The sequence below is a fragment of the Pelodiscus sinensis genome, chromosome 13, assembly GCF_052426305.1.
Source record: "Pelodiscus sinensis isolate ZL-2025 chromosome 13, ASM5242630v1, whole genome shotgun sequence".
Lineage (NCBI taxonomy): Eukaryota > Metazoa > Chordata > Testudines > Trionychidae > Pelodiscus > Pelodiscus sinensis.
This window is the reverse complement of record NC_143064.1, coordinates 3,411,226-3,435,672: the sequence shown is the minus strand read 5'-3', so window position 1 is coordinate 3,435,672 and position 24,447 is coordinate 3,411,226. Positions and strand designations below refer to the sequence as shown.

The following is a 24,447-nucleotide window of genomic DNA, read 5'->3' as shown; positions in this document are numbered from 1 at the left end:
ACAACATGTAGTCAACCTGTGGAACTCCTTGCCAGAGGAGGCTGTGAAGGCTAGGACTATAATAGAGTTTAAAGAGAAGCTAGATAATTTCATGGAGGTTAGATCCATAAAAGGCTGTTAGCCAGGGGATAAAATGGTGTCCTTGGCCTCTGTTTGTCAGAGGCTGGAGATGGATGGCAGGAGACAAATCGCTTGATCATTGTCTTTGGTCCACCCTCTCTGGGGCACCTGGTGCTGGCCACTGTCGGCAGACAGGATACTGGGCTAGAAGGACCTTTGGTCTGACCCAGTACGTCCGTTCTTATATTCTTATGTGTATTGTGCCTGTTCTGAGGAAAATTAACAAACATGACTGCGTGCTGGAGCATAGCTCACATGTTGTCAGTCTGGGGATCAGCCAGACATGACACATTTTGGAACATGCCTGTACAGGACTTCGAGCTGGTTTATCATAAAGACATGCAACCACTGTGCATTAAGCAAGACAGTATGTGCTGCAGCGGTAGTTGTCATTTCTGGTTATCTGCTTTTAATCATTTAGGGCCCATGGTCTGCAGCAGGCGATTGTGTAGGGCACAACTAATTTTTCCTGACAGGGGTCCTGCTGAGCTAAGCTTGGACACATTGGGCTGCATTGCCTCTTGGAAGAAAGATCCAGGCTCGGGAGAGACACGTATCCATTGGGGAATGGAAGGAAATGTTTGCCTAGAGGCAGCTCATGCTCTGGTAGCTCTAGGTTCCACTTAGCCCCAATTACCCCTCGTGTCAAAGGAAGGGACACAATCTGCTTCAAAAAACCCTCAACACGTTCCCAAGTCTAAGGGCGTCCAGAAACAGGGGGTTCTATGGGAGTCTGTAATGTGGATGGTAGCTATAATCTTTGCTCAGTTGGGCCCCTATTGATGTGTCGAGGGTGTCTCATGGGAACTATTAGAGTTTTGCTTTAATTTGTTTTGTTCAATATTCATCAGTAATATAGAGTCTACAATAACGGGTTAAACGGTTACCTGGTACCTGGGAGCAGCCCCCTGCCTGTGGCCTAGCTGCAGATGGAGGGCTGCTTCAGCACTGCTAGACCTCACACGTGGTGCTGCTGACTCCCATCCCGCACAGGCTGGGAGCCAGCAACCCCCATGTGGGGGCCAGGAGCTGCAGCAGGGGCCGCTCAAGCCCAGCCCCAGTGGGCAGGGGGCACCCCCTTTAGTCAGTTAAAGTCTTAGCTCTGCAGTTAACCACTTAACCAATTCAACGAGATTTGACGTCGCTAGTCTACAGAAGAAATAAAACAGCCCATCACACCTGCTGTTCACTCTCAAATCAAGAACGTCTTTCCCAGGCAGCCTGGGGACTTCTCACCAAGACAAAGGCAAGCTCCAAATAGCTACCTCAAACTCCCGGCGCTTCTCATAGATCGGAATGATCAGTTTGGAAACCTCCGAAATGGCTTCGTAGCGCTCCGCCTTCCACAGGCCATCTACACATTGCTCCAGCAGCTCCAGCAGGACCTCCTGTATGAAGCACAAAGGGGAGGCTGTTCTCTGGGGGAGAGGAGGCCTCGCGAAAGCCATCAGAATGGCAATTCTGCCACATCAGGGCGGCTGGCTCAATCTTAACGCATTTTTCTTAATCAATCTGAGGGAATCCCACCTCGCTATAGTGAACATCCATCATCCCGGCATCTTCTTTCATTGCTCCCTCTTCGTCAGTATTGGGCGTGATTTTCCTGAAGGCTGTGCATCCACTAGGGAACAATTCTATGGGCAGCAAGAAGAAAAATACGAACAACTTAAAATACCGTTCAACAGGCTAATGCGGAGTATGGAATACCATGCTATGGTTACCTGTACGACAGCTCTGTAATGCAGATTCCCATTGCTTTCATGTTATCTGTTATATACAATGCCTTAGACATATACAATCCTAGGGCAGGCAGAGACTTCAGGAGTCACCCCTGCCCAAGGCAGGACCAACCCCAACCCCAACTCAATCATCCCAGCCAGGGCTTTGTCAAGCCAGGACATAAATGCTCTAGTGATGGAGATTCCACCCCCTCCCTAGGGAACCCATCCCAGTGCTTCCCCACCCTTCTGGGGAAATCATTTTTCCTAATCTCCAACATAGATCTCCCCCATGGTAACTTGAGACCATTGCTCCTCGTTCTGTCTTCTGCCACCACTGAGAACAGCCTCTCTCCATCCTCTCTGGAACCTCCCTTCAGGGCGTTGCAGGCTGCTCTCAAATCCCCCCTCACTCTTCTCTTCTGCAGACTAAATAAGCCCAAATCTCTCAGTCTCTCCTCATAGGCCATGTGCTCCAGCCCCCTCATCATTTTGGTTGCCCTCCTCTGGACCCTCTCCAATGCGCCCACATCCTTTCTGTAGTGGGGGGCCCAGAAGTGGCCCCAATACTCCAGAGGTGGCCCCACCAGAGCCGAAGAAAGGGGAATAATCACAACTTTGGATCTGCTGGCAATGCTCCTCCTAATGCCCCCCAATATGCCATTAGCCTTCTTGGCTACAAGGGCGCCCTGTTGGCTCATAGCCAGCTTCTCATCCACTATAATCCCCAGGTCCTTTTCTGCCAAACTGCTACTCAGCCAGTCGGCCCCCAGCCGGTAGCAGGGCGTATACTTAAGCATCGTGAAGACACATCATGCCTCGGAGTGAGAGGCATTGTGGTTCTGCAAATAGGGCACTTGTGTGCATGTCATGAGACACAGGTTCTCTTTCCAGTGCTGCCACTGGCCACGCAGGGGATTCGGGGGAGTCACTTCCACTCTCTGTGCCTTACTTTCACCTCCCAGCCTTTGAACTGTTGGGCCCTTTGGGCCCAGACTCACTGGCAGCCTTTGACCAGGGCGACCGGGGCTGTAGCCCTGGCGAGGAGCTGACTGGGGCACATCTGAACAGTCCCACGTGCCCTTAGCTGCAGCCAGCCAGCTGGGCTTACGGAGGAGAGGCGCTGCAGCCAGCCCAGCAGGGGCTGGGGAGAGAACAAAACCACACAGCCAAGCTGCGCTGGAAGGCACTCACTCAGATAACACCTCTGCTGGGAGCAGCGGCAGCAGCGGGGGGTGGAGGGGGCAATGCCTGGAGCCAGGCAGCCCTAAGAGATGCGCCCTGTGCCACGGTGGCACTTTAAAGGGCACAGGCCTTGGGGCACTGTCGCTGCCAGAGCCCCAAGACCCTTTGAATCACTAGGCCCCAGGGAAAATGCCCCATTTCCCTCCCCTCTCCCCTGCTGGCAGGGTGTTTCTGTGTGTTCTGGCTGGCTGGGGGCTTGGAGCAGCCCTGCTCTCTGTGTATGTGTTAGTGTAGCAGATCCAGGTCTACATCCCTTCTCTTCCCCTGCCCCCTAAGAGCCCCACTTGTCCAGGAAAGAGCTAGCTCCTTTCCTGGCACTGCCACTGGAGCGCACACTGAGCACAGCTAACCTGTCTGCTCCCTTCCCATCCCATCCCTCCCCTGCAGAGAGATGACAATGTGGAGGGGTGGGGTAGGAAATACTCGAGGTCCCATTACATGCCCTAGTTTTCTGCCAAGGCTTGCCTGCCAAGCTCCCCTCCCATTTGCTGGAGGCAGCCTGGGACCAGGACAGGCAAGGTAAACAAACTGCACCTGCACGGATCTGAACAGGAGTGGGAAAGGGTAGTGTCTGTCTGTCTGTCTGCCTGCCTGCCTGCCGGGACCGCTCATTCAGTCCCTGATTCCTACTGCTGGGCCTCAGGCTCGCTTGTTCTCACTGCTCCTGCTCCGTGCTGAACTTAACAGGAGGCTGAAATTCCTCGGGGCAGGAGGCCTGGTCCAAGCTGCTGTGCATGTTTCTATGCTCCGTTCTTTACTCCCATCTCCTGCAAACCTCATTCATCCTCTGGACGTCACGGGGGCCCTGCTGGGGGTGTGAGGAACCGAGAATGTGCAATTGTCCTGACTTACAGTTTCCTTACATGGAGAGAGAACGCTAGTGGGGATCTAGGCTCTGCCCCTGCCCACCCCTCGTGCTGCAGTCCTGCTGCTCTGGCTTATTCATAGGCTTGGAAAAGGCACTTTTTATTTTTCCTAACATTAAAGTGTAATATAAATTGTTTGGTTTAAAAGCTTTTTGTAAGTTTATAATATTTAATTCTCACAGTTATGGGATATTATGAAGGGGAGGTCAGATCGTTTTTGAATGACAGTAGAAGTCGAGACTCAGAGTTCAAGCTTTAAAGCGGTTAAAACACAGACAAGGCGGGCCAGTGAGGTAAGAACTCTTTTGGTTTGGGGCCGACTTTGGGTGGTGAAAGGTCAGCCCATTTGAGTGCCACAGACAAGCTCTGTCCAATTCCAAAGCTGGTCTCTTTCACCAACAATATTTGCAGCAATGAAAAATACCCCCTCCCCCACCTTATTGCTCTCATCCCGATACCAACATGACTACACCAAAACAGCAAAGCCCACAGCCTCTATTACATAAAGAAAGATCCTAACGCCAGGCACAATTTGCTGGTTTCATTCTTCGTTCACTAGTCCGTTTGCAACAAGTCCCGTTTAGACGTTTAGATCATTGAATTTAGAGTCTGACAAGTTCTTAAGCAGCATTTTTCTTGCTTTCCCTATCTGTACATTTCAATTATTATTGATGGAAATAAGTTTGTGGATTTGTTGTGTACGGTGAAATCTAGAGCTTGCATCTAAGTTATCTGCAAACAAACAAACAAAAAGACCTAAAGTTTTGCCTCCCTCTCCTCCCCGCAAAATCTGAAGTGGCACCACTGGTGAGCCAAGTAGCCAGAAGGCTGTGGGGTTGCCAGGAGCTCTGGCAAGACGGTGCAAAGCATGCCATGAAGCACGGACCAGGCACCACAAGCCTCCGCAGCCACGCAGAAGGAAGGGTGACAATACGCCATATATCAGGCCATCCTTCCTTCTGCGCTGCTGCCAGCGGTGGCATTGCCTTCAGCACTGCGCCCCTGGGCAGCACACACTGGTATCAGGCTGCCCTGTCATGGCTTAATTTGTGCTGGGCTCACTCTGGCATCTCTTTCAATGCAAATTAAACATGGGAGGAGGCAGCGAGGCCCAGAGGGGATGTGCCGTGGAAGCCCAGGAGCCCTTAGGAGCCAGAAGGGATCAGAGGCACCACAGTACAAGTTCTCCCGGGGGTGCAATTTTCCCTAAGGCCAGCCCTGCCCAGACTGTCTGGGCATGTCCAGCACCTGGCACAACTGCACTCCAATCTCGGGCGGGGGGTGGTCTCTAGTTGCTACTGCAATAAAAAGATTGATGTCGAAAAGCACTTCAGTAGTCAGTTGCAACCTGTAAGGGACACGCAAGGTCTCAAGGGTGCCCTGCCTTTGTATCTCAAAGAGAGGAACAGAGTCTTGTAGCCAGACAGGAATCTTTTTGTAACATCTATTTTTGCTTGCCTGGAGCATACAGGGCACACAGAGCAGAAGGCCCAGGCTGTGTGACCGTGAATGGCTGTAAACAGAGATACGCTAATTGTTAACCAAGAGGCTGCCAAGGAGTGCCCTTGACTTAAACCTATATTGATACGAACACACATCTATCCGCGGGGGGAGGAATCTTTCGCCCAGTAAAAAATGTCTAGTGCTCACAATTTAGTTATCTCTCTTGCAAGTGTAAATTAACTTGAAACTTGCTTGTAAGAACTGGCGCTACAAAACGGACCAGTACAATTCGGCATCTTAGATAAGAAAGAGAATACGGGCCCTCAGGGGTATAAAGATAGGTCCAGCAGCGCATTCTCTTTGAGTGTCAATCTACTATCTATCTGCTGGTCAGGTTAGGTGTTTGATCTCCCGAAGTTCCAAGGGGACGCCCACCTCGTATTCGTCTTTCCTAGGAATTGAGAGACCGGCCCTGGCCTGACACGCTGGAGTCGAGAGGCACAGAAAGGGGTAAAAATTGTACCTGGATGTAGTCTTTTGTTTAAGTATATATATACATAGACTTAGAGCTCTTTAAAGATTAAGCTGTCACTTGGTACCATTATTTCTATTTTCTATCTTTATTTTCTTTGTAACCATTTTTAAAATCTGTATTTGTTAGCATTTAAGAAATAGAGCAATAGCCATTGTAACCATATGCTTTTATAAGTCTTTTAATAAACCTGTAACTGTTTAAGCTTTAACCTGACTCCTTCAGTTGCTGTAACAGAACCAAGCACAATTTAAAAGAACTTCAGCCGGTCATAAAAAGACAGACATAGGGAGAGCTTAGGCATTTGGATCTGTGTCACTCCCAGGTGACAAGATCCGTTGAGGCACCTTTTCAGCCTTTCCTAGGCTGCCCTCTGCGAAGGAACCCCTGTGTTCTAGCAGCTAAAATCTAAGGTGTAATAAGCTCTTCCTATATAACAGGGCGTCTGTTGGCCTGCTGGCCACCCTCTGCGATGGGACCCCGGTCCTAGCAGTAAAGACACAGACGTTAAACCTTTTCTCAGAAGCATACACACACACACTGCCCTGACCGTCAGCTGACAGAATTGGCGTAGTCGGCAGGATTGTGCTATTAGTTCAAATACAGCAGCATGAAGCCAGTCACGATTGACATAGATTTTAACTGTATAGAAAAGGAGTTTGCCCGAGAGGGATGGGGCAACCCTAAGTGGGATAAAGAGATGTTAAGGAAAGGCGCTTGCATCTGGCTGTTAAAGGGTGTGTGGCAAGCAGCCTGCTTTAGCTACTGGAACTTAGAAACTGAGCTGATAAGGGTGCAGAGAGAGAGATATGAACTCTTGGAGCAATGCCAGAACCTGGATACCCAGGTGCGAACCCTAAATAAAGACATGGAGCACCTACAGGAACGGCTCCTCCTGAGGCTAGAGAGGGGAAGGAGAAAGTAATTAATGGAGAAAAATGAGCTTTTGGAGCTTTCTGGCTTTAGAACGTTGCTGGCTCAAACCCCCGCTCTCCCGCCTTCCACTGTAACCAAGATAATACAGTACCGCATTCCAGCCGAAGCTATGGCTCCGGTCTGTGAACTAATTAAAGATCTGGAAAAACGGGGAATCTTAATTTGTACCTATTCCCCGTATAATTTGCTCAAGAAGCATGCTTGATGGGAATGAGCCCCCCCCCTCATGAGGAAGCTCTGAGAGACAGCTGATAATGAGATACGCACTTATCAGTCTATGGGTCCGATTCACCTGAATGGGTCCCATTTCATTTGTACCTTACTGTGGGAAACACAGAGATGTCCTATGCCTTATGGCAAGAAAGAGAAACTGTACCCCGCCGCCCCATACAGTTTGGCTCGAAGTTATGGCAGAGGTCACAGTTAAATTACACGCTTTATAAAAAGTGCTTCTGGCAGCCTACACAGCACTAAGAGAAACAAAGGAGCTAACCCAAGCTCAAGCCATAACACTTCACACTCCTCTCCCAATCATTAAGCCCATATTGGAAGGAAAGGAGTCTAGACCACTGCAGACGCTGGGCTAACACCAATAACCATTACTGAGGCTTGGATTGTATCCAAGACCGGCGAACTTTTTTGTTTTATTACAGGAAACTAAGGCAATGGCCCTGAACAGTGCTCCAGTGGGATGTATCCCTCCCAGCGCTGGTGTAGATCCGGGAAACCATCATGAACTTTTTGTATATATACCGCTTGCTGTTGCAGTGCTTGCAATCGCTGTTGTTATAGACTGAACTATAGAAAAAGAAACCTAAGCTGAAGCAAGACATGGTACTCCAACTCGCCATGGTCTTCTTCCTCATCCCAACTGCTACTGCTGTACCAGAACACCTTACTTAAACTCCTCTACTGGACTAGGAATCGAGTTTGTCCCTCTCAGCCCAAAACAACTGATGGAACAAGAGTGACATCTTCCAATGGAGACCGGTATAGTTCGATAACAGCGACCACCGCAATCCTCAAAATAACTTTGGGGAGAAGCAAAGGAAGTGGCAATGGATGGTATAGGGTAAGACATGCTGTAACTAAGAATGTAAACATCTCATGGCTAAATTGGTTAGCCCAAGAGCTAGAATTTTCCCTAACTCCTTTTTTACACTCTGTTATAACCATTGCTCTAACCACTGTAATTTTTGTAATCATTTTCTGCCTAACCCTATGTATTGTGCAATGTCTAGTTAATGCAGCTATCTTTTCTGTGCACATTCGATATACAGCACTAGGAAAGGACCCTAACCAATTCCTAGATCCTGAACCTTCTATTCCGGCCATCGGGCACTTCTAGATTCCCCCAAGGTGGGCAAGAAGTGCTAGTATCACCGCCATCTTGTATCCTGGGATGTGGTGTGTCGTATCAGGAGGTGGAATGTAGCCAGACAGGAATCCCCTTGTAACATCCATTTTTGCTTGCCTGGAGCATGCAGGGCACACAGAGCAGAAGGCCCAGGCTGTGTGACCGTGAATGGCTGTAAACAGAGATACGCCAATTGTTAACCAAGAGGCTGCCAAGGAGTGCCCTTGACTTAAACCCATATTGATACGAACACACATCCATCCGCGGGGGGAGGAATCTCTCGCCCAGTAAAAAATGTCTAGTGCTCACAATTTAGTTATCTCTCTTGCAAGTGTAAATTAACTTGAAACTTGCTTGTAAGAACTGGCGCCACAAAACGGACCAGTACAATTCGGCATCTTAGATAAGAAAGAGAATACGGGCCCCCAGGGGTATAAAGATAGGTCCAGCAGCGCATTCTCTTTGAGTGTCAATCTACCATCTATCTGCTGGTCAGGTTAGGTGTTTGATCTCCCGAAGTTCCAAGGGGACGCCCACCTCGTATTCGTCTTTCCTAGGAATTGAGAGACCGGCCCTGGCCTGACACGCTGGAGTCGAGAGGCACAGAAAGGGGTAAAAATTGTACCTGGATGTAGTCCTTTGTTTAAGTATATATATACATAGACTTAGAGCTCTTTAAAGATTAAGCTGTCACTTGGTACCATTATTTCTATTTTCTATCTTTATTTTCTTTGTAACCATTTTTAAAATCTGTATTTGTTAGCATTTAAGAAATAGAGCAATAGCCATTGTAACCATATGCTTTTATAAGTCTTTTAATAAACCTGTAACTGTTTAAGCTTTAACCTGACTCCTTCAGTTGCTGTAACAGAACCAAGCACAATTTAAAAGAACTTCAGCCGGTCATAAAAAGACAGACATAGGGAGAGCTTAGGCATTTAGATCTGTGTCACTCCCAGGTGACAAGATCCGTTGAGGCACCTTTTCAGCCTTTCCTAGGCTGCCCTCTGCGAAGGAACCCCTGTGTTCTAGCAGCTAAAATCTAAGGTGTAATAAGCTCTTCCTATATAACAGGGCGTCTGTTGGCCTGCTGGCCACCCTCTGCGATGGGACCCCGGTCCTAGCAGTAAAGACACAGACGTTAAACCTTTTCTCAGAAGCATACACACACACACTGCCCTGACCGTCAGCTGACAAGTCTAAACAGATGAATCGGCACCTTAGTGTGTGGCCTCCAAATGACCCCTCTGCAGCTGCAAGGAATTGGAGGGAATGGCAACTAATAACTCAGGCATGGACACATTGCCCCTTGAGTCAGTCACACTGCTTAAGAGACGATTGGTCTACATATCCGCCGAGACACGGGCTTGCTCCAACTGCCTTGGTTTGTTTGACAGCAGGGCCAGCTGGATTGTGCCTTCTCATGGACATGAGCTATTTCCTTTGGATCCAATTAATTCCTTTCTTCTCCAGCCTGTTCCAGCTGGGCAGGGTCCCACTTCTTGGAAGAACACCCTCCTCCTTCCTCCATAGCCCTGGTTTCTTCTACAACAAAACAGTGAACACACGTCCTACTTGGCAACTACCAAATGGTGTCCAGCATGCTGCACAGAGTCAGTCGTGAACCACAGAACGGGTGGCAAGGCACGGGGGGAAGAGAGGAGCCGCAGGGTGTGCGTGTGCTCTGAACGTGCATGCTGAGTGACAGTCAGCGCTGGCGCACAAGGGAGTAGATGTGCAGGGCTGCCGGTTCCTAGTGGCAGAGATTCTGAAACAGGACTCTTCCTTGGACATCGCAAAAGCATCAGTAATTCTGCTTTTGTTGCCTTGCGTGTGTGATGGACAAGCAAAGCTCTCCAGGAGCATTGCTCACTCATGCACTCTATGGATCAGTTCCTCTTCTTTTTCCGCTGGCTGCAGCCTCCCTTACTCTCCAGTCACAGGAACAGAGTGTACCCAAGATTTGTCATGACTCATGCATTGGCAACGTTGTACATTTTGTATACATAACCAGAAGAGTTTTCGATGAACACAATACATTGTGACTGGGTCAGGCAATCTGGCTACAGGAGAGTTCTTGAAGGGAGGTACGTGAGCTTTAGATTAAGGTCTCTGTTCTCTGGGTAATCTGGCCAGTGCTGGCCTAGAACCAGCAGGAACTTTCCAGAATCAGGCAGGACAATCAGGCCAGTTGGGACACCTGGAGCCAATTAGGAACCTTCCATAGCCAAGGGAGACAGGCTAAACGACAGGCTGAGGCCAATCGAGAACCAGTTGAGACTGGTTTAAAAGGGTTACTCTTCTTCTGTTAGTTCAGGGGCACGCACAGAGGAAGGAAGGAGCCAAGGATCCAAGAATGAGAGGAGTCTGAGTAAGAGCTGAGAACTGCGAGTCAGGCAGAGTGCGGTGGAGGAGCAGGAGAGGCTGCTCAGGTACCAGAGAAAAGTTACTGGGAGAAAGTGGCCAGATGGGGAATAGAACAAACCCCGTTTATAGTCACTGCCTTAGGGTCCCTGGGCCAGAACCTGGAATAGTGGGTGAGCCCGGGTTCCCCCAACCCTTCCCACACCACTACAGTGTCTGTCCCTGGGTAAGGAGGCCAGGACTATAGAGGGGTTTCATCGCCCATATTATGGACTAGCCTGTGATGAGGATGGCTCAGCAGGCTGTGACCCCTGCTTCTAGTACGGAGAGAGGCCGTGTGGTGGGGCACGGTGAGCCTCTGAGGCTGACTACTCTCTGCCAGAAGGGCAGGACCCACAGAGTTTTGGCCACAGACACCTCCAGAGCTCTGCAAAACTTTTGACAGGGACTATGGCCCCCAGAGCATGGTGATAAGGAGCCGTCAATCAGCTTTGCACACTACCACTGAAAACCAGGGTACCCTGTTCTCTGCTCCATTCTAACTAGTTTTTGCAGATCCACTGCAGGCAGCGATATTCAAGCTACCGTTTCAATGGCACCCTTTAGAAAAGGTCAGAGGGAGCCGACCGCTGGACTGCAACACAGTCGCTGTCGGAGGAGGGACTTATTCAAAAGACAAACTTGTTTTCCCTTGCAGAATGGTGATATTTTAAAACCAACCAGTCTGCCCCCCACTTCCTGTTCTGCACAAAGCCACAAAGTCCTCTGCCACCACTGGCTCTTTATCTAGTTGTACAGGACATAAAGCAATTCCTCTTTCACGGCGCTGCGAAGGAACACATGACTTTGAACTCCGCAATGACACTCACAGAACGATCAAAATATCGGGGAGGCAATTAGGAGCTGTCAGTCCTGGGTCTGAAAACACTGACTGGCCTTTAGATGTGTACCTTCCTATTCTGCAGTTTTCCTTTTAGTTCACTTTTTCAGACAAACCCGGTGTATCCTGAAAACAACCCTTTACCAAAAAAGGTCAATTTGATCTTGAAAACATTGTGACGACTTGTAAGCTCAAAGATGAACAGAAAAAGCAGCATTCTCCTCCCCAAAACTCTTACTTTTTCTGTGAAGAAACTCAGCAACGAGGGCTGCTACATGGACGTAACACATGGCAGCCTGTAAAATAAAACAAAACAGGAGCTATTACAGGAGTTCGCAGGAATCTCTGCCTCTCTCCACCACCTGCTTGCAATTGATTTTGACTGATTACCTCTGAAAAATCTCCGTTTTTGACATGGATCTTTGCCATGCTGTCCAGCCACGTTTTCCTGAGCTCTGGGGTACTAGCATAGGACTTGGCCAAGCTGTACTGCAAATCGACCAACATTTCAGGGTCCTTTTCGTGCTCTTTCATTTGAGCGGTAGCCATAAGCACAGTACGGATTCTCTTGGTCAAATCTTTCACTTCTGAGGGGAAAGCAGTTGCCTGACACAAAACAAATCTAATTAGAAGCAAACACAGAAATAAAGATATTCGAGGTTCTGTCCGACACCTCTGCCTTTCAAGTTACTCAATATGCAGTTTAATTACTAGCAATTTTCACATACAAGGTACAGGAGATATATTGACTGGACTTTTAATACATTCATCCTACAGTGTCATTTGCTATGCAAACAGTGCGTTGCACTTGGGGGTTTGCAAGTCCTCTTGTTCAGGGTCAAATTTTACCACTCCTGCTTCAGTTGAATAGCGTGTGCTCATGCAAACAGTAGCCAAATTGACTTCAGTGGCGCTTCCTGTGCCTACGTACCGCGAGCAAGTGTAATGCAGGCAAAACGGAACCTTGGACCTCTGGAGCTTCATGCATGAGTCTCTACTGTAGGAGCTAAAAGCCAGCTGGCTCTCAGCTAAGGCTGTAGAGGAGACTCATTCTCCCTGTGTAAGCAGTTTAAGTGCCACTAGATGGGACAGTGACCCACACCCAGTAGCTGTGTGGATTACACAAGTGCTTCTTAACGTGAGTGTGGGCTACAGAACTGGGCCTGCACTAGTTCCTGAAGTATTTTTCACTTGTGTCGACACTCGCCTCAGTTGTTTGTTGTCTAGTGTGGTTCATTTTTTATATTGTACTAAAAGTGAGCATAGTACTGTACAACATGTACATAAAAACCTAGAAATTAATAGACACACTCCCTTCCCTGAAAAGTATTATTTAAAGGTCCACATGTATAAAATACAGCCAGCAAAGCATGACTCTGTGAACCTCAAATGCACAGAAACATTCCTGTGCAAAACAGAACTACAGATCTTCCTCTGTTATCTACCAATTCCAACCGTCAGTTTCATTCTATCAGAGGGCAACATTTTACAGAGGTTCTCCTCCTCCCCTGCCTTTAAATAAAATGATGGTCTTATGAACCTTTACCCCGGCTTTTCCTTTCCTAGACGGACAGCTACATTCTGTAAAATGTAACCAGATTGCAAGCATTGTCTCTTGAAGTTTAATGAAGCAGACAGAATGTATTCCTGCTACTTTAGCACACAGGCATGCAATTGCTTTCCAAAAGAGACAGACTGCAAAGCAAAATTAAAATAATAACCATTGCAACCTCTTTTACTGAGAGCAACTATCTCAGATTTTTATTTTTAATGGCCGGCTTTATTACACGAGACATCAGGCTCTCTCTTCCCTCCCTTTCTTTGAAAGGTCTTCGGCCGCCCAGAGAGTGATGCTTCACAAAGCTGTAAGCTCAGCTGCGGTTCTCATTCCCACCAACTGCAATAAACACAGCAAGTCAAACAGCCAGGAGAGCTCCCAAATGCCTGCTTCCTCTGACTGGATAAACATGGTTCAGCAGCTGGTTACAGAAGTAATTAGCATAAATCCACAACATTCAGGTTTTAAATGAGACCTCTGTTTACATTTCCCAAGCCATGTACTTGGTGGTGGGTCATGACAACTTATTATTTGCTTTCATGAATCCAACTTACCTTCATAGGCCTGTCGCTGTTTGCAAAGTTATTAATAATGAATAGGGACTCCTGGAACCGTGATCCTCCACTGAGTGCCACATCAGCAATTAACTGGCTCACTGCAATTATTATCTGTGGGAAAAGGGGCAGGGTTTCATACCTGGGCTTTATCATCACAACTGTATAAGAAGATGTTTGAGATCTTTCATACAGATTGAATACATTTGATCATAGGCCTCTCTCGTTTCCTCGTTTACACCACCACAATCGGATGAGTATGATTCCACTTATTAAAACAACAAACTCTTAGGCCAAGAGCAGTCAAAATACAAATTTGGCAGCCATATTTATCAAACATTTCATCATATTCCCCTCTTTTGTGATTTATAACAACTCAAAGCTCATCTGCTACTCTGGTGCTCTTAACAGTTACTGAAAACTATACAACAGAAGCCAGAAGCAACCTCCCAGGAGAATTCCTCCCTCAATCAAACAGGCAGGCTCTTCCCACCCGATTCCTGTGGCCTGATATAAGGATGGTAAATATTAATTTGGATAGTTTGGGTTGTAGGCGCGCCAGTTGAACTGGTCAGAAGATAACAAGGTTCTTGTCCCAGAATCAGGTTGCAGAGAATATACCCAGGACCTTCTCGGTGCATTCACACTGAGACCAAATAATTAAAAGCTTAAAAATAAAATAGACTACCACCCCCATTCTCTTTACCCATCTCTTGACAAAGAGGTGGGCCTTCCAAGCACCCTCTAAAAATCCCTATTTAATGGTAAATGTATTTCACCCATAAGGATTCTGGGCCAAATCCTGAAAGCACGACTTAGACCAAACGCCCAGGGAAGTTACTGGAACCGGTGGGATTTCTAACCAAATAAGGATTGCAAGACAGAAAAAAAAAGTCTCCCTTCTCAGACTCCCTGAGGAATAGGACAGAGGTCAATAAATCCCCATAAAGCCTAGGAGTTCTGGGTGCTATTCCTGGCCCTGCCTGTTACGCAACCGTGGACAAGTCACTGCCCTGTTCCATACCTTACTTCCTCCAGTGACCAAATAGAAAGGGACAACATCAGCCTCCTTGGTAAAGTGCTTTGAGATTGCTAATGCCAGACGACAGCTGAGTCCTGGCGTTAATATTTTGATCGCCAGGCTGCAGTTCAGTGTCATAGTCCCTGTCTTTGCAGGAGGGAAAGCAGGAGATTAAGGCCGGAGATGCACCGCAGGCCACCTCTCACTGACCTGCAGGTGTGTTCGCAGAAAGCTTTTCCTTTTCGTGAACTCAAAGTTGCTTCTCATCAGCAGATACAAGAGGGCTGATGCCTCGTTCCTGGTGGAGGCCAGCTTGGAGGTGCAGCACTTCAGGACCTCGTAGCACAAGGCTGCACACATGGTCACCCTCCCTTTAAAAAATGCTGCGGGGAACTTCACAAGAAATGAGCCCAAGTTAATCCAACACGCTTTAACCCCAGCATGGACACGCACGCACAACTACACCCCAGACGTGCACCCAGGACCGTATTCGTCTTCGCATCAGGATGCAAATGAGCCTTGGCTGATGTTTGGGTCCTGTAACTACTCGTGGGAAGCATTTCAGGGTCTGATTGTTAATTGCTGGATGTTTATAAAAGGCCCTCACTTTTCATGGAGCTCCAGAGTCACAAACGAGGCACATCCTGTCCTAGGGAGCTTGAGATTTCAGTCAGCTCCCTGCAGCCAAGGAAGCAGTAGGCATGGGAGGGAGGAAGAGCAGCAGGAGTGGAATGGCAGCAGCTAGGAAATCTGGAACCCAAGCTACTCTGAAAATAGTGATTGTGGCTGAAGCTCCCTCTGCCAGCTGCCTGGTGTTGCAATCTGCTTCCTCCCAGAACTCACTGGGCCTCATGGTGGGGCAGGGAAGCCAGAGCAGCCGGGGAATGACAAGGAAGGAGGTGGATGGGGGAAGCAAGCTACCTTCCAGCCCACCACAAGGGAACCTCAGCCAGGGAGAGCCTGGGGGTGGCCCAAGGACACTTCTTGTGGCTGTGGTGAGGTCGAGACAAGAGAAGAAGGGCGAGCCGGGCCCGTGGGCCTGGAACACACACCAACGCTCAGGGCGCACTTATGGTGCAATCCAAGACCAGCCTCGCAGCCTTTATGCACCGAGAAGGAGGTGGAGCAGCAGGGCCAAGATCTGCAGGATAGATGTCCAGGCTTGGGATAGAGACTCCCAGCGCCTCGAATCCAGCCTGAGCCCAAATGTCTGCACTGCAATTCTTCGCCCCATGGCCCGGGCGGCTTCCCTGGTGCGTGGCTGTGTGTTTGGGGGTGGCATTCCCCCAGACATGCTAACCACGCCGTACGAGGTCACAGAGTGTCAGGGGGTTTGCCCCGCGAGGGTGTGTCTGGAAGGCTGCTGGGCAATACAACTGCCAGCACGGCTGCTGCATGAGCCCGCCCCCCAGGGCTCCGATGTGTGGGGCAGGACTCTGACATTGAATTGGTAATAGAAATATTAGTAGCAGCAGCTTAGAACGAGCGAGACAGCAGCTAAGTCTTGGTCTTTGGCCAAAATGTACATTTTCTGGAAAAAAACTGGGAAAAAGAAAACAAAGCTCAGTGTACTAGGAAGGAGCTCACAAAGTGTGCACAGAAGACACCGATGATTAAAGATTAACTGCTGCTTACTGTAGCATTGCCCTCTTGCAGCAGAAAAGGCAGGAGGTGAGCCACACACAGGCAGCTGGCCGAGGGTGCAGGCTAGTCAAGCTGGGCTGAGGTTGGTGGGCCATGGATTTATGGTAGGGTTTGGTTCTGGCCTGCAGGCCGGGCACTGCACCACGCACAAGTCTTAGACCTGCAAGACTGCGGCTGCCCCAGCACGTTCAGAGACTCTTCCCCAGGTCTCTAAAACTCAGCCGCTCCTGCAGCGTGCCAGCTGTGGGAAGGCAGCTCTCGGCCGTGCAAGGAGAAGTCATTCCATGCCCAAGAGAAGGGGTAACTTGCCTGTTCCTGTCTACGGGGCAAATCCTCCCTGGGTGTAAACAGTCCTAGATCTTCTGCCCCCAAGAGTTGGGAATGCCCCACCACCTGGTGGCAGAGCAGCCTCCAGAGCCTTGTATCTGGAAAAGCTGAAGAAGTGCAAAGGGTCCCAGGGACGTCTGAGCAGCAGCCATACAGCACAGAAAGTGCCTGAATAGACAAGTAGCCCTCGTGCCCTTAACGCAGCCAGAGACTTTCCCTGTGCTATGGGCAGCGGAGAAAGTCATTTAAAGTTTCTTACCAGTTCTGTCCTATAGCAACCCAGGGCCCTGCCAGCTCTTCACATAGCTCCCCGCTGGCTTCTGCCAGAGCTGCACACCAGGATGCCCACACTTACTGTCACCTCTGACTATGGGAAAAGATTCCTGTGCCAGCTGCCTCCCCTAGCATAAGGCGAGGGAGGAGAGCTGGCAGGCCAGGGAGGCGAGAGAGATGGAGAGTGGGTATGGTGAGCGGAGCCCTGCTACTCCTGATCTCCACTGGCAGGAAGTTCTCATGGACCTTTGCCTGTGACAAAAGTGAAAGTTGCCCCCCCTGTAGCTTTAATCTGCAGCAAGGCCAGTGGACAAGGCGTAGGGATCTGCACCCAGCGCCCATCATCCCACCTCTCGGTTCCACTTGGACATTGCAGATTCCAGCCCGACGCGGATCAAGTGAGCTGGACCCTCAAAATACGCGCCCGTCATAATTCTTCATTTCAGGACCACTCCTGCCCATGAGCAAGGCGTGTTATGGCAGCCTTCTCCCCAGCAACTTGGGGCTGGCAGCAACCATGTGAGTAAACAATTAAAAATAATGGATTTCTGACTGTTTCCACTAGGGAACGAACCAGAACTTTTTCTTCCTCTTTTTTTAAACAATTAAGCACAGTGTGACCTCAGTTTTCTCGTGCCAGTTCTGTCTCCTCCCTGGTGGGTTGCCAATTAGAGTTCAGTATAAAAGGGAAGATATTGAGACCAGTGATAAAATGGATCTAATGTGGGTGAAATTAAAAGATTTCCTCCCCTAACCGCTGGCTTTACCAACTCACCATGATTTAGGCTCTTCCCTGCTTTATTCCCATTCCCTCTGTGCTTAAGGAGGTGTGTTATCATAATGCACCCAAACTGCAGCTGAGCAACACCCAGAATTCACTGTTGCTGGATCAAGGTTGCTGGTGCAAACCAAAATCAACTGGCTGGGACTTTCAAATCCCAGAGCCAGTTTGCAAACAAAGAAGCCAGCCTTGCAGCTGTCTTTGAGAGCTGGTTGCCCTGGCTGCGTTAGTCTCACTCTGCTGCTAGAAATGCCCTTTAAAGTCTCACACAAGTAGGGGAAGGCTGGTTAGAACCCATGTGGTTACAGCGGGCAGAGAAAGCACTTCCTTGCAGATACCATCTACTGGGCCTGTCTCGTTTTACAGAAGCAGTGTGTCACGGGGGGAGGGGGAGATGAGAAAACTGAACTCAGATCATTTTTCAAGCCCCTGAAAATGTCTCAGCCAAATCCAGCACAGCTGCTGGGGATGGCTGAGACTCCACTGAAGCCGAGTTGCCCCGTTGGCACCAGCCAGGAGCTTAACCCACCCCTCGCTTTGCAGCCCAATGGGTGTAAGGACGAAGCTCTGGGGCACCCCTCCAGGAGCTCTGGCTCTGGGAATCTTGCACAGAGATCCAGCAGGGCGGGCGTGAGTTTGCCTGAGCACGTGAACTGCCTCGCGATTGGCTGGGGAGGGAGGCCGGTTCAAAAATGCACCTTGAGCCAAAAGGAACCACCTGAATGTTGGAAAAGCTGCGTATGGTGCTACCTCCCATAGACGCAGCAGGCCTTAGGCGTTGGGCAAGCTCATTTTAATGCTGCCGGTTTGCACAAATGCTTCAAAGAGCAGCATTGGAGGGGGAAGGGGGCAATACATACTGACACCAGGCATGTCAGGGCAGTGACTTCTGAGTCTCGCCTGTGCATTCAGTGAGAGCCTGTACCCAGCCCCAAGGAGCATCAGTACCTTGCGCTCACGGTCGGGGGGCTCCTGACTGCTTCATGTGTTGCTTCTGCGCTTACCTTGCTAATGAACGCTCTCAGGGAAGCAAAGACGTGCTTCAAAGCTGCCTCCGACTGCCCGTTCTTGAGAAAGGCGAGATGAATATCAAAAACCTTTTTCATCAGTGGGTTATGGCCGTCGTTGTTCGCGAGCTGGGTCTGGAAAGCAAGGCGAGAAGTCAGGCGGCAGAAACACCCGGCGTAGGGGGACGTACCTTTGGGAATGGATGTTCTCCGAGAGCGTTGCTCATGCCCATTCCATTTGAGGTGCGTGCGTGCCTGCCTGCGCGGCTGTCAGATTTGTTTGCCTTAGCGGTATCGGAAGGGTCAGCTGTGGCACCCTTTGGCACCCTCTCAGTTCCTTCTTGCTAGCAGGGGTATGGGCCACGGAATGGCCAGGAGCAACACATCTCGAAGAACACCAGTTCCGCAAGGCAGGGAACCATTTTTCTCCTTCGAGTGCTTGCTCACGTCCATTCCATTCTCGGGGATTCACAAGCCGCGTCCGAGGAGGTGGGCTCAGTGCTCACGGACGTGCGGCTTGCAACACTGCTCTCCCAAAGCCAGCATCGTCACAGACCTGCTGGGTAAGTGCATAATGAGATGCAAATATGTGGATGGACGACCAAGCAGCAGCCCCACAGATAACCTGAATGGGTACTTGGGCTAGTACAGCGGGGATAGTCACCGGTGAAGAAAATTTTGCCAGCTCTTAGCATTGACAGAAGCAGGCTGCGATCCAGGATGAAACCCTCTGCACAGACGCCAGGGAACCTTTCATCCTGCCCCACCACAAGGAATAATTGCACTGACCCGTGAAACGGCTTCATTCTGTCGGTATCAAGGGAAGTGCCCTCCTGAGCCCAGAGCGCGCAACTTGTGCCCTTCTTCCAATTTACGATGCCCCAGAAAGAAGATCAGTAAGCGCATGTCCTGGCTGGTCCGAAACTGTGAAAATACCTTGCACAGGAACAATGAATGCGGCCACAGCTAGACCTTGTTCTCGCAGAACATTGGCCAGCGCCCTGATCTCAGAGAGCCAGTGGACAGACACTGTCACCAGCAGGCACAAACCAGGAGAGAAGAAGAAGAGAGCAGGAAGCCAGAGGCTTGAAGGGAGGACCTATCAGCCACAATGGCACCAGGCGGAAGGTGCCAGGGAGGGACAGGATCCCTGATGTGCTAGTAGAGACTCTTCAGACCTTTCCAAAACAGGACTGTCATGTCAGGAGGGTTGCCCTGGAGCGGCAGGTGGAAGGCTGGAATAGCGGCCAAGGGGACTCTGATGACAGGGACGCGCCCTGGAGCATGGGGTGCAGAAGATAGTCCAGGAACCGCCCTGCAGCATGGTCTGCTCAGCCTGGTCCAGGGCCCAGCATGTAAACCTCTTTCTACTTAGTGAAACAGGTCGCTGTGGTGGAGGGCTGCCTGCTACCCAACAAGACCTGCTGGTCTCAGCCGCTGAAGTGACCAACAGCAGACTATGCCTAGGTGAAGGAAAGGCGCACTGGCTAACCGCCCCAGGCAATAGGACAGTGGTCCCCAACCTTTTGAGGTTGTCGGGCGCCAGGGGGCGTGGCCGTTCGCCCGCCGGGCGCCAGGGGGTGGGGACACTTGCGCGCCCGGGGGCGGCCCCCCCATAACCGCATGCCCAGGGGCGGCCCCCCCATAGCCGCATGCCCGGGGCCCCCCCATAGCCGCATGCCCGGGGGCGGCCCCCCCATAACCGCATGCCCGGGGGCGGCCCCCCCATAACCGCATGCCCGGGGGCGCCCCCCCATAACCGCATGCCCAGGGGCAGCCCCCCCATAGCCGCATGCCCGGGGCCCCCCCATAGCCGCATGCCCGGGGCCGCCGCTCCCCCCCCCATAGCCGCGCGCCCGGGGCCGCCGCCCCCCCCCCCATAGCCGCGCGCCCGGGGCCGCCACTTCCCCCTCATAGCCGCGCGCCCGGGGCCGCCGCTCCCCCCTCCCCCCCGCAAGCGCCTCGCGTCTGGGGCCGGCGCTTTCCCCCCTCCCCCCCGCAAGCGCTGCGCGCCCGGGGCCGACGCTCCCCGCAAGCACCGCGCCATGTGCCCGCGGGCACTGTGTTGGGGACCACGGCAGTAGGAACTCATAGACTCATAGACTAAGATCAGAAGGGACCATTATGATCATCTAGTCTGACCCCCCTGCACAGCGCAGGCCACAGAATCTCACCCACCCACTCCTGGAATAATCCTCTCACCTATATCTCAGATATTGAAGTCCTCAAATGATGGTTTGAAGACCCCAAGATGCAGAGAATCCTCCAGCAAGTGATCTGTGCCCCATGCTACAGAGTAAGGCAAAAAACCTCCAGGGCCTCTACCAGAACTGAGAGGGCGCAGGATGGGATCGACATGAGCAAGCACTTGAACTGTACATGACTAGCACACCCGGGCACAGCAGAACATACATTTCTTAAACCAGAGAAACAGGAGTTCTAAAGTGAGTTGGGTAAATAAGTACAGACAAACGATGGTAGGAAAATCAGCAAGACCCACAACAAAGCCGTACAGTTTGCTCAGCGATTGTATTTTCTGTACCAACCAAAAAGTCAAAAGCTATAACCATGTTTGCAGAAGTCATTTCAGAAGCTGAGCCATGTAACTAACCGTCACAACTCTCACCACAGCTCTTAAAATAACATGGCACAAAGCACGAGCAACACCGTGCGTGACTTCTTGGCTTTTTGCATTTGTTTGAATTCCTAAACACACCCACTGGCTGGATATATTTACTTATTTTATTGAAATCAGTCTGTCAATAAACCTATACATGCTCAAGGCCCAGCTGCGGTTTTCTTTCTTTGCATCATACTTCCGTGTGGTGTGACTTTAGGCTACTGGACCGAGCACTCTCCCAATCGAATGGGCCCAACACAGGCTTTGCAAACGGGCATTGTTTTGGGGGTGGGGATCTGAGCTACACAAAGGACAATGCTGGTTTCAATGCTCACCTTGAAACACTCGGTGAAAAAAGAAATGGTGTCCAGGACTGTGAGGGAAACTTCGGTGGCTGTGTTGCCTTCTAGTAAGGCCTGGTGTACAATGTCTGCTTCGGAAGTGCCCGCACCTAGGAGCAGGAAGGAAAAGGCAAGTGATGGAGCCCGGCAGAACATGGGCCCGCATGGAGCTCAGCACACACAAGGGGGCTAACTCCAGCTCTCCTGAGACCTACACCCAGGAAGGACCCGCTTTACCCATGGCAGGCGAGGGCAGCATCGCCACCACACGGAGGGAAGCGTGTGAGTGTCCTCTCGCCACTTCCCTCGGCCCCCAAATCGGACGCAGCAGGACATCCCAGTCCATAGCTGCCTCTCCAAGATGGCTCCCCGGAGCCGACGTGGGGCCAGGTGTCTCCTGCTCTCTCACTAACCCCAGAACACTGCCCGTCCCTCCCTGCCACCCAGAAGCGGGAGCGAGATCGGAAGAGGGAAATTCCGTCTCCATACGGAATGGGTGACTTAAACCCTTTGGCATGAAGCCCCAACCCCTCCCCACCTCGCTAAGGGCCGCCAGGGAGAGAGGTGATCTGCGTAACTGCACAAAGCCAAGCCACCCGAAGCCACAGAAGGGAAGCGACATCACAAGCAGCAGCAGGCGCGATCCGGGTGTTGCCGACCCTGTGGCTCTGTACGTACTGTGATTGAGCGTAAAGGAACTCTCCAGGCTGCTGAGGTGCTGCAGCCGGGCCTGCATCAGGCCCGCTCGGCTGCGCAGGGCAGGCATGGTCTGGGATTTCCTGTCAGCTCCCACGTACTTTAATAACCAGGCGTCGTGAACCCTGCAACGAGAACCCAAGCTGCAGATGGGGGTGGGCCCAGGGCCAGGCAGGGAGACCCACGTCTGAAGCATGTATCTGGCTCATGCCAGCACCACCCAGGGCTTTTCACCTGGGCCAGGCAACAAAACAGGCCAGGCCAGGTCCCACGCCTGTCCGGGGCACCCATCGGAGCACCAGGCCAGTCAGCCCCGGCAACAGGCCTTTCCCTCAGAGCCAGCAACGAAGGGGCACCCTGGAGAAGCAGGTCCTGAGCCGGTCATGTGAACCGAGCGCCACTGCTAGCGTTTCCCTGTGTGCAGCCCTGCGCCAGCAGGAAATGGACACACAGCCGTGGGGAAGGGGCGGCGGGTCAGAGAAACGGCCGGGACGTGGAGCTTTACTAGCGAGAGTGGACACTACCCTTGGCTGAGCCGCAGCAACGCAGGGCGCAGAGAGAAGTGAAGCTTCCAGGGCCCTCGCTGGACACGTGCGCTCCTCGGGGAGGAAGGGCAGGGCAACGCCGGCCTCCCTGGCCCCTGGGCAAGGTGTGGGGAGCCCAGCTCCACACTCCTGGAGGGGGGGGGACTTGGGATTGAGGGGTGAGGCCTGGGCAGCCAGCCCTCCACGTTGCCTGGAGCACGCCATGCTGGCACCCCCCAGCCCAGTGTGCCCCCCAGCCCTCTGTGCCACCCACACTGCGCCATGCTGGCACCCCCCTTGCTTTAAGGGGCCCAGGGCTCGGCTGCTGAAATAGCAGCAGTGATGCCCCTTTGACTAGCTGGGACCCAGGGCAATTGCCCCCTCCCCTATCAGTGGGCCTGGGCGGGGTTGGGGGGAGAAGCCGTGAGCAAAAAGAGCGCAGTACCTGGCTATATTTCTCTTCCCCACGTATCTGAAGTGGAACAAACAGACTCTAGAAAGGAAAACATGTAGGAACAGTCAGGGGGGACGGAGCGGTTTCCCTTTCACCAGAGCATGGCTGCATACGTGGGACTGGGTGTCGGGATTGGCGCCTGGACTCAGCCCCCATTCCCGCCGCCCTGTCTGCGCCGCCAGACGCAATGGGCCACAGGAGCAGCTGGGCGTTTCCAGCGCTCGGCAACACCCCCCCACGCGAGGCCGAATGCAGGAAGCCTGCCAGCGCGGCCACATGTGCCTCTCGCTGCTCCTCGGGGGGGCTCCTGCAGGGCTGCTCAGGGATTCTTCCTCAGGCACAGCACGGTTCTGTCAAGCCGCTTCGCGGCCCCCGGGGAGCGGCCGGGTTCCATTTTCCCGCCCTCGGCTCCATAACAACCGTAGCGCGCGTTGTTGGACACGGAGAAGCTCCCCGCTACTTACTCCAGCAACACGAGGGCGTTGATCAGCTCCTGGGGTGAGATTTTGTTCCAATAGGTGCGCAGCGTATCTGAAAATGAAACAATCCCACTAAGGACGTAGCAGGGACCCGTCAGGCTGCCCCAGGGCTCTTTGCAGGCTACAGCAGCCATGCCCGGTGGCCCGTGGAAATGGATTTTTGCAGCCCCGCACGCGGAAGCATGTGTCCAGCCATGCAGGCAAACAACCCCCAGCTGCCCTGCCCCAGCCGTCAGGGGCCAGAGGCTCCCCGTCCCCGCAGACGGGTTTTTGAAAAAGATGCCATTGGACAGCTGAGCAAGGCCCTACCCATCGTCTCACCCCCTTTCCCAGGACAGGACCTCCTCTATCTAATGCGGCTCCCTCCCCTCCCTTCTCCGTTCAGCCCTGCAGGAAGGGCTGGGGTTCCACGATTCTAGTCCTCATAGACTCATACTCAGACTTTAAGGTCAGAAGGGACCATTCTGATCATCTAGTCTGACCCCCTGCACAGTGCAGGCCACAGAATCTCACCCACCCCTCTCAGAATAATCCTCTCTCCTATATCTCAGATATTGAAGCCTTCAAATACTTTGAAGGCCCCAAGATGCAGAGAATCCTCCAGCTGCGATCTGTGCCCCATGCTACAGAGGAAGGCAAAAAACCTCCAGGGCCTCTGCCAATCTACCTGGAGGAAAATTCCTTCCCAACCCCAAAAATGGTGATCA

The 24,447-nt window shown here is 51.6% G+C and overlaps 1 protein-coding gene across 4 annotated transcripts in view; it reads right to left on the bottom strand.

Moving 5' to 3' along the window:
• Positions 1-24,447, bottom strand: part of DOCK11 (dedicator of cytokinesis 11) — a 130,488-nt gene that overhangs the window by 19,030 nt on the left and 87,011 nt on the right. For all 4 annotated transcript variants that reach the window (XM_075941156.2, XM_089781793.1, XM_089781794.1 and 1 more), the window contains 11 exons: positions 23,726-23,792; positions 23,253-23,300; positions 22,266-22,408; positions 21,582-21,697; positions 18,624-18,761; positions 14,805-14,987; positions 13,574-13,687; positions 11,852-12,067; positions 11,700-11,757; positions 1,648-1,754; positions 1,386-1,508 (listed from right to left, as the gene is read on the bottom strand). In XM_075941156.2, the coding sequence (XP_075797271.1) occupies positions 1,386-1,508; positions 1,648-1,754; positions 11,700-11,757; positions 11,852-12,067; positions 13,574-13,687; positions 14,805-14,987; positions 18,624-18,761; positions 21,582-21,697; positions 22,266-22,408; positions 23,253-23,300; positions 23,726-23,792 (1,313 nt within the window). The remainder of the gene's footprint in view (positions 1-1,385; positions 1,509-1,647; positions 1,755-11,699; positions 11,758-11,851; positions 12,068-13,573; positions 13,688-14,804; positions 14,988-18,623; positions 18,762-21,581; positions 21,698-22,265; positions 22,409-23,252; positions 23,301-23,725; positions 23,793-24,447) is intronic.